The sequence below is a fragment of the Zerene cesonia genome, chromosome 6 (assembly GCF_012273895.1).
Source record: "Zerene cesonia ecotype Mississippi chromosome 6, Zerene_cesonia_1.1, whole genome shotgun sequence".
NCBI lineage: Eukaryota > Metazoa > Arthropoda > Insecta > Lepidoptera > Pieridae > Zerene > Zerene cesonia.
In genome coordinates, this window is record NC_052107.1 from 2,987,186 (window position 1) to 2,997,224 (window position 10,039).

Sequence of the window (10,039 nt, forward strand, 5' to 3'; positions counted from 1 at the left end):
ATTGCACACTCAACAAACAATTAAATTAACAAAAAGAAATAGGAAATGTAGTGCTAAGGGCGGCTTTATTGCTCAATAGCAATTTCTTCCAAGCAACCCAAATATTACTATATAAATATATATGTACCTGACTTTTTCGTGACAGTGCATACCTATAGCCAAATATCCTTTAACTCGATAGACATTTCTTGTTTTTTTGAACCCCTGCGTGATATTAAGGGTGTTATATAAAACAATCCTTTTCGAGTCGAGTTCGAAAATATATAATTTAATACTTTTATAATTACATTTAATAACAAGGCAGAAATAACAAATACTTCGTAATTGTTATTCTATCTCAAGAGGAAAAAGGTTTTATACAACATTATGAAATTGGAATTAAAAACACGTTTAATATAAAGAGTGTTTATTGAATCTACATTGCCAATATATACAACAAAACATTAATTAACAAAAATAAATAATCATGCTCTTAAATATTTTAATGACTTATTCCAAGGAATATAAAATGATTTGTTTTATTAAGTCCATCAACGCATTTTTTTTTAATTTTTAAACTGTTTCACATAAGTGTTTATTGTGAAAAAAGGAACCATATATGGAATACAACGTTTTTTGTTAGTTGGTTGAATCGTTAATGGACTGTGAAAAACTACATGTGCATTATAGAAATCTTATAGGCCAACTTATACTACATCAATGTACATAGTTTTAAACATAATATAATTATCATTGCTGCAATGATTTTTGTTCCTGAAACCATAAAAAATTACGTTTAATTTGATTAAAAAAAACATCATTTTTATCCCAGTATCTAAAACGTTAATCTTCAAAATGCATTATTTTTATTAATTTCTAATAATACGTTATGATACTTTTAATTTGATTATAGGAAAGCATTGCACTGACTGATTGACATAAGCCAATGAAGGGGCAATAGTAACAAGTATATCCTTCTTGCTCTTGTATAGGATATTTGAGAACGAAGGAAAGGGACAGGAACAGTAATACAATAGTGGGTAAGAGATCTAGCTTCCAAAGACAACTTTGGTAATTTTTTTTAAACGTTTAAGGGGATGATTTTTCAATTCGTTTGAAACTAATCTATATTAAAAAAAATACACAAATAAAAATGTCACCTCCAACATCTAAAAAATCGAGCAGTTAGATAGATAGATTGAAATTATTGTTTATTACGATATAAGACGAATTAATTAATAAGATTTGAAAAATCAGCCCTTCATTAAAATACTATAGTAGTAATATATTAAAATTTTGAAATATTCTAAAGTGGCTTGTTATTAGTTCGATCAGGTTAAATATGCGTTTAAGAATACAATTTATATTGGTCTTTTAATCACAGACAATGTAAAAAATACACGCAATTATGCATAATGTAATGCTACTCAATACTAAATGAAGTTGATCGAAATAATATGAATAAATGGGTTCTACATTTATAATATTTTTAATGCTAGTATGAACACATTAGGACTTTCATATTTATTACTTTTACACCTACTCTTTATAAGTGTATGTTTAAAAATTGTATGTCACCTAAATAACATAAACTACTTAATGAGGCGCATTTATTTAGTATAAGTATTAAGGGCGAACAACATTATAACATTATTTATTCATACGAATTTTTACCTAAGTAGTATATTTAAACTCTTTGATATGAGGTTTATTGTATCTTAGGTATTCAATGGTTAGTATTTATTTGTTTAGCCCTTTAAAAGCAAGATGTAAAAAGAGACTTTCTTTATACAAACCAAAAATATATGTACGTAGATATCTTTAATCCGTTGCCTGCACTAAGCTTTAAAAATAAAAAAAAACATGAAAAAATAAAAATAAATTTGTCCAAATAAACGAAACGATTAATCGCTTTCAGAATATTGGCCGTTTAGAATCGGGCGAGAAATTCGTAATATTTATAATATATTTTTCTCCGTTGATGTACTATAAACAACTAAACTGTCTAAAAAAACGTCGCAAAACCATGTGCGAACGCCATTGTTTAAAACATTCATTGAAATTAATATCTTATGACTTGGCAGTAACGTTCAATGTCTATTGTATCGCTCAATAGAAGACTGCCCAGTAAACGCGTAGTTTGAGTTTTGTTTCGGAAAATTTTTGAGTGGTTGTGAGACCAATTGTTTATTATACGACAATGATTGTTATTGTATAAATTTACAGAATGATATTTTTACAAAATAACATCGATTTTTGGTTTTATAAAAAGTAACGCCGGGAATATTATCTGGTAGTAATTTGGGAAATTTAGGTCTTTCTCTTTTATAATTGTAACTGCAAATCAATTAATTATTGATAATAATATGATCGTTAATTTAGTGTTCTAAAGTATATCTACAAAATATAATTACCTTAAGAATGGTATTGTATATAACACACAAGCGTAAGATTGTGACTTTTCTACTGATTTTTTGGAATGGCTATTGGTCATATTATAACTTTCAGTATGTACATGAATTTAAAAAAATCTATATAAATGATTTTATCATTATTACGTTTTTACTTAATGTCATGATTATTTTCTAACTACCCACACTATGTAGTTATTTATTAATTATTTACAAATTTTCAAGCAAGCGTTTTCGAATTGCTATTTATTTATTTATTTATTTATTTATTACATTAAGGATCACCAACATGACATACACGGATAACGTGGATAGAGAGTTATAAAATTAAACAAAAAAGACTTAGTGCTGTCACAATTATAGGCAACCACTACTAATAAAAATAACATTTCACAGCCTGCAGCTAACAGCTATTTAAATACGAACACAATTTCGTCTTAAATATATTTTACAAAAAAAAAAAAAAAACAATAGCAACAGTAAAAAAAAAATAGTAATAATAAAATAAAATTAATGCGAACACATATATATAATCATGTGATCTTTGAGGGATTAGGTAAAGGTTCAATCGAAAGCAATTCTTTCTTAAACTTATGTAGCGTATTAGAAAAAATATCAACAGACTTGTTATTTCCAGAAACTATATTATTGTAATCTTCCGTAAGACGAGAGAGGCCTAAATAATGGCCTAAATTACTATTGTGGAATTTTGTATGGAACGGCATATTATTACAAGTTCTAGGCAATCTGGCAGGAACTTTAAAGTTAAGCTCAGATACTAACAACGAACAATCGATTGAACCATTCACCAATTTGTGTAAGAAAACCTGATCCAACACTTTCCTCCTGTGATATAGTGTTTTTAATTTAAAGTAATGTAGACGTTCTGAGTAACTACGCAATTTTTTGGCTACATTACAACTGTATGCTAAATGCCACAGAAATCTTTTTTGAATACGTTCAATATTTTTAATATGAATATTATATTATAAATATTGAATTGAAGTGTTGCACTTGGATTACGGCGAAAAGCGAATTTAGTCGCCTGGGGCCGATTGTTAATACAACACCCCTTCTTAGGCTTCTGTGAACAGCGTGAAACGGGGCCCTAATACTAAGACGTGCGACCGGATTGTCCATCCGTCACCAGGCTTTTTCTGAAAATTTTTTGTTCACTATTTCGAATATCTAAGTCTTTTTTTATTAATAAATTGCCGCTTCCTGCCTCCCCTTTTGTATGCCGCCCACGAATTGGCTCTCACCACCCTCCTTTGCTCCGATACTACATTAGTCCTCTATAAGAACAGTTTCCTGCACAATGTTATCTATGAAAAAATGCCTGAAACATAGACATAAAGACCTCTCTGGACTCTCTATAATTCACACAGTTCAGAAAAGTTTTTCCACAATACTTATATAATATTGACCAATAACCACACCCTGTAAAATTACAGAGCAACTACGCAAAAAGTGAAATATAAAAATTTAATTTCTTTATACAGTATAAAATAAATTAAACATTTGTTAGGATATTTTCGTGTCTTCTTGTCTTAAGGCATGTTTTGAAGGCATTCCTTGATTTGTGTCCAGGCTTGTAGGTTCTAAAAAAGAGATTATTTTATTCAATTAATGCTATCATGTATGAAATACGTGTTATTGACATAGAAGATATATTTTTCTAATATATATCAATAAAATGCTATAAATTTATAATTTAGAATAAAATACCTTTTTAGCTGCTTTCACTTGCAAAGCGATGAAACTGACGAGTGACTCATGAAGGTCTTTATCCTTTTGCTTTTGGAAATATTCAATTTCAACAGTCGCTTTCTTTGAGAACTCCCTGTAAACGAAATTATATAAAACAAATTTTTATATGAACATTTTCCATATTCATCTACATTCATGTAGGTATTACGAGATATATATGAATATCCGATCTATTCCGAAATTTCAACTTTAAAATTATTTCGTAATGAATGGGCACTAAACATTAACATATTCTATTTAAAACAAATAAATGTTTCCTATCAATAAAATTCGCCATCACAAGTATTCAAAGTACTTTTCCTGTATCGGTCATAAAAAATCCATCCTGTATATACATGCTACATATGAACTGACAAAACGCAACGCCCTGTGTATCACATGTTTTTTAACACAGAGCAAGCAAAGGATCAGATGCGCCACGTGACGTCAAGTGGTCACCACCACATACACACTCGAACACTAGAGGTATGGTGCGTCGACCTTCAACATAAACGCCCTTGTCTTGAAGACTCTAACGTTGTAATTGTTCCGGAACACCGTGGCTTCTGAATATTATTTCACAGTCGCAAGATGTTTGAAACACCTCGTTTTATTTCAATTCTGACGGATGAAGATACCATAATTTATTTATCTCATCACAAATGGTTATCTGCACAATATATTGTTAAATCTATTGCTTATTACTAAACATTTGTGAGAGACTGGTGGCCGAGATAAGTACAGAATACTTGTATAGAATTTTTTTTTTTATGTCATAGCGGGCAACAGAGCTGGTGGTTCGCCTAATGGTAAACGGTCATCACCGCCCATGAACATTCGCAGAGGCTTAGACCTCTGAGAATGGGCTGCCCGCTTTTAAGGGATAAGGGATGAGGAAAGGATTGATGAATGGAAAGAAGGAATAGACTGCGAAGGGCTAGGAGAAGGAAATAGGCCTCCGAATACTACTATTATATAGTAGCAGTTCCAAAGCCGCCAGGATACTGACTGGAGCTCGGCCCGCGCGCGCTCTATGGCGAGGCGGTCGGCGGCGATCTTGGCGTCGAGCGCGCGCGTGCTCTGGTCGCGCACGATGTCCGGCTCCGTGGTGCCGAAGAGCCGCGACATCAGCCCCGCCTTGCCCGCCGCCGCGCGGCTGCGCTCCGCTATCCTGTGGATATATATATACATATATATATATACATATATATATATACATATATATATACATATATATATACATATATAAATACAGTGATAGATATCTGATGATTTTACATTTTAGCTATGGTAATTGCCTGCGATAAGCAGTGGTGGTTGTGAGGACCTCGGACCTCAAAATCGATAAGTCTGAGTTTTTACTTTATCTACACATGTGGATAACATCACCACGGCTCGAAACGGTGAAGGGAGACATCGTGAGGAAACCGGCATGTCCGAGAATTAAAATGTTCGACGACATGTGACATCTGCCAACTCGCACTTGGCATAGCGTGGTGGTTTATGGCCTGAACCCTCATAGGAGGCCTGCAGTGGGAACGGATATGAGCTGATGATTATGATGAATTGCCACTTGAGTAGCAGATGTCAGCACGTCAAAAGCCAACCAGTTGTAGCCTATGTCACTCGGATTATGCAGCTTTGCTAATGGTGATAGAATTTTTGAAGTCATTGCAGTATTGTTTGTGTGAAAACATCAGAAATGTACATACAAAAACAAAAATGTTTCATTTTTCTAATACTCTGTGAAATACATTATATTCTTGAAAACTAAGCATGACAAGAACTTTGAGGCATCAAATATTCCATATCATTATAATTTATTACTTGATTAAAAATATACCATTATATTATTAATCAATTCTACATACAGAATAAATGTAAACAAAACAAATACCTATTGTTCAAAGCATCATTAGCATTCTCAAGATTGCGTTGTAGTGCTTCATGGTTCGCACATAATTGCTGCAAGGCTGCTGCAAAGAACAAATACTCCTTGAGCTGGTCTGCCAGTTGTTCTTCATCCTCGGCTATAGACTCTATTGAATCTGCTATGGAATCTATAATGTTAAGATATTGTACATTGAATCATTGTATACTATTAATTTCTTTGGCAGTTATAACAAATTAAGACTTTAAATAAGATGAAAATATATTTTCTTTTATTCCTTTGTGACAATCTATGCTATTTCTTGGGCATTTTAAGTGAAGTGGTAAGCAAGCTGAAAGTTGACCATTGAGAATATTGGGAATTCCTAAACTGTATTTACTAGAGAGTATAATCTTGAGACATACCAAAATAATGTCCTGCTTTTTGTAAGCCATCACCCATCTCTTTCTCTATGACACTCCACTCACTGAATAGCTTGCCATAGTTTGCGTGAAGTTTGCATAGAGCATAGTTTTTTTCTATTATTTTAGATCTAAAAAATAAATGTTTCATTATTAATGATTAAATAATATTTTAAGACTTTTTTTTGTCTTTATGCAAAAATGTTGAAGTAAAAAGGTTTTATAATTTGAGTTAAAATGATTTGAGACATTGTTTTGGAAATTGTAAAAAAATTAAATTAAATACTACCTTGTATAAAGAAAGTTTCCTAAATTTGTTTCTAGTTGTTTCCCGTAGTTTTTAACACTATCAATTTCTGGATCTGGTTTTTTAAGTCTTATTGATACAGACAATGATTTTAGCTTATTTTCAGCTTGTAGAAGATATCCTGTGGCAAAGTAATTAAGAAATATGTATACAGAGGGAAAATTAAGTCATGAAATAGAGAGAATTTAATAATTGGACATCAATATTAAAAAATTATAATACGGTAGTTAGTAAAATTACTTTCATTACAAAAAGTGGGGGTGAAAAAACAGATGAGTGTGAAAGAAATAGATTGATTTTTCAACTTATCTAAATATTATCCATATTACCACTCCTTGAAACGGTAAAGGAGAACATTGTGAGGAAGTCAGCATGTCAAAGAATAAACAATTTGACATGTGACATCTGCTAAGCCACACTGGGCCAGTACTGGCTGGCCTGGCTCAACAAATATGGGCTTATAATGATGCTAACTTAACCCTAGCACATACCACTATCAGTGATAGTTTCTCGCCATCCATGCTCCTGCTGCAGAAAATTTATGAACTGATCATCAAAACACAGTCTCGGGTGTGATGCGACCCGCAGCAAAAAGTTTTCAAGGCCAGCACGACGGCGCTCTATGAACTCAGGGTCTGTTGTGTCACATTTCCTCCATGCATAAAGAATCTGAAATGTACAATCATCCCTTTATGTCATGTCTTGTTTCAGTTATGGAAAAATAATAGATTATGATAGAATATTTTCTTGGGATTTCTAAATTTTCTTCTCAATGTAGGTTGCCTAGAGTTTTTAGTTTTATTTATAATTTAATTTCTATTATGTAATCCAGTTAAGAACTGTTAAATAGTATATATATAATAATATGTACTTTGTTCTATGAGATTTCATATAGCTTTATCATTTCTTAATGTCTTAACAGATTATGCCAAATGCATTTGCTTTTAGTAGCTATTGCCTCAATTCTAAACAAATGGGCTGCAATAAATTGTTATTGTTGAAGGATGAATTAAAATTTAGACCTTATTACTGGTTTATAGTTAAAAAAGTTATAGGTGTCTCCTGATTTTTGGTCCTTTAATATAACATAGAAAAATCACTTTAATGAATGTAATTTGTAATGTAAATGAAAGAGTATAAAGGTACATATACACTGAAATATTATATTAAATAAAATAATACTCACTCTTTTTTCAGGCAATGGTGGAATAACTACATGTGGATATGTAACTTGTAAATAGTCATGAATCTGTTCAAACTCAGTGTATCTTCGCCATATCATATTTATTTTAGACTGCACTAATTTATATTCTGGATCAGTTACTCTAAAAGTAAAATATTATCTATACATTCTATAAAAATATGTATACTTACCATTAATAAATTATTAATTTTACAGTGTTTAATAAAAAATGTACAAGTTATAAAAACAAACATAACCATAAAACCTTTTATATTTTCCAAGTAAAGTGAATGTAGTTGTAAGCGATAATTATCGAGATGCTTATCAAGATGATAGCTTTGTTACAAGGATAAGTAATGAAATGATCTCTTACTTTACATCAATTAAGTACACAGTATAATGATCTCGTACATGCAGTGTTCCATTAGCCCGTTTCTCGGATTCCACTATTGATATATCAACATGCTTAATTAATGTGTCCTAAAAATATAAAATATTTTTAATATGATTAAAAAGTAGGCGGTCTTGACCTGACAATCGAATAATGTAGGTACTTGGTTTTCGAAAGCATCTAAAGTTTGGATTTCACTCTGAGATTTCGGTAGTTTGATCGGCGAACTATCTGCCGACATTTTTACGAGCTACAATATTTTGTGTAGCTGGATATCTTGAAAAAACAATGGTATCACAAAGCTGTTGTGTTTACAGAATAAATTGATGAGTATTGACTGATGAATGAAAACTGAAATGTCACGAGTGTTGATAGATGACATTGACACTTGACAGCATTATATAGATGCAATAAGGATGGAAAAGCTTGCATTGAATGTTAATGTTGGTTCGTACAGTATTATGTTATCTGTGGTTCTATATTATTTGCAATTCATCCGCACTCTTCATTGGAAATTCGCGAACCAGTTCGGATACCCGCTTCTAATCATAAAGAAATATAGATTTGGCACTATGTATGTTATTAGGTGAAAAAAACCTTATCCCGCATTGAAAGTTATAAAATTTGGCGTTATTCACATATGTACGTACGTGTACCAGAGAGAGAATTAATGTTTAGACTTCACTTTAGATAGATATCTATAGCGATTTGAGGTATCTACATTGAGCGCTGATGCGAGCTGATTTGCACTTTATTGCTTAATAGCAAAAGTCACTGTTTCTTATTTTGTTGCGCGAAGCGGTTTAGGGGTAAAATTATTGAGGGTAGACCAATGATGTATACAAAAAAGAGGCCAAGCCAATGAATCATATTGAGGATTCCTTAAAAAGTGTTAAATGGTGAGGTAATTTGAAAATTTACTAAATGAAAACTTGTTGAAAGAGAATAGTCTGCACGTTTGCTACAATATTAAAAAATGTACGAAGTTAATACAAAGCGCAGATAAGGCATTATCTACCGGAGCAATAATAATTCAAGTATTTTAATAAAATAGTAAAAGGCGGCAGTGATAGAACTCGAAATTTATAATTAAAGGGAACAATAAAACAAAGAAAATGAAAATACCGTAAATTATTGAAAACAACGGTACCTACGTAAATGTTAATTACATCACGACCCGTAGTTTTACTACTCTTTGATCACGACGAAACACTGAAAATCCTGGGTGGCCTGGTACAAATCAGTGCTAAGTAATCAGTTTTGTTTTAATTGCGAAGTCGTACCTAGATTAAACAGTCAGGCCAATGTCACTCTCATAATAAAATGACAAATAATAGTAACTGATAGAGCTGTTTAGAAGGAAATGAGTTGCTATTGTCTTTGTCTAGTCGTTGCTTAGTTTGGTTTCCGCTATTTTATTAGCATTAAGTGCTTGATGAGATGTTGATGACTGCTAATGATGATTATGAACAAAACTTTCACCAATGGATATTTTGTAGGTATTTAATACAACATCAATCATGTAATGTCTTTAATACTTTATTACGTGAACATATTTTAAGATTAAATTTAGTATAGTTCCCAAGTTGGTATTTAATTTGTATAAAAAAGGGTTGTATCGTACACGTCAATACAAATATTTTCTACGAGATAATCCGTATGTATAAATCATATCAATAGTATTTTTAACAATAAGATTGAATGCTTTAAAATATACCAATTACAAT

The 10,039-nt window shown here is 31.6% G+C and overlaps 1 protein-coding gene across 2 annotated transcripts; it reads right to left on the bottom strand.

Annotated features, from left to right (window-relative positions):
* Positions 1–3,395: 3,395 nt before the first annotated feature.
* LOC119840537 (sorting nexin-4-like) lies at positions 3,396–8,662 on the bottom strand. Of its 2 annotated transcripts, XM_038367208.1 has the most exons (10): positions 8,476–8,662; positions 8,295–8,401; positions 7,925–8,063; positions 7,230–7,407; positions 6,721–6,859; positions 6,435–6,562; positions 6,037–6,199; positions 5,149–5,310; positions 4,119–4,233; positions 3,396–3,991 (listed from the first exon to the last, which is right to left on the bottom strand). In XM_038367208.1, the coding sequence occupies exons 1-10, from the start codon at positions 8,551–8,553 to the stop codon at positions 3,941–3,943; spliced, it is 1,260 nt and encodes a 419-aa protein (XP_038223136.1). In that variant the 5' UTR covers positions 8,554–8,662; the 3' UTR covers positions 3,396–3,940. The 2 variants fall into 2 exon arrangements, with proteins under 2 accessions (XP_038223136.1, XP_038223138.1); XM_038367210.1 differs by lacking the exon at positions 8,295–8,401 and having other exon boundaries at positions 8,452–8,628.
* Between the last annotated feature and the right edge of the window lie 1,377 nt (positions 8,663–10,039).

Bases quoted from the DNA above. Each gene is read 5' to 3' on its own strand.
- LOC119840537 (XM_038367208.1), bottom strand. From the start codon at position 8,553: ATGTCGGCAGATAGTTCGCCGATCAAACTACCGAAATCTCAGAGTGAA. The intron at 7,408-7,924 runs GTGAGTATTATT...TGTACATTTCAG, and splicing joins CACCATTGCCTGAAAAAAGA to ATTCTTTATGCATGGAGGAA. The intron at 3,992-4,118 runs GTATTTTATTCT...TCTCTTTTTTAG, and splicing joins AAGTGAAAGCAGCTAAAAAG to AACCTACAAGCCTGGACACA.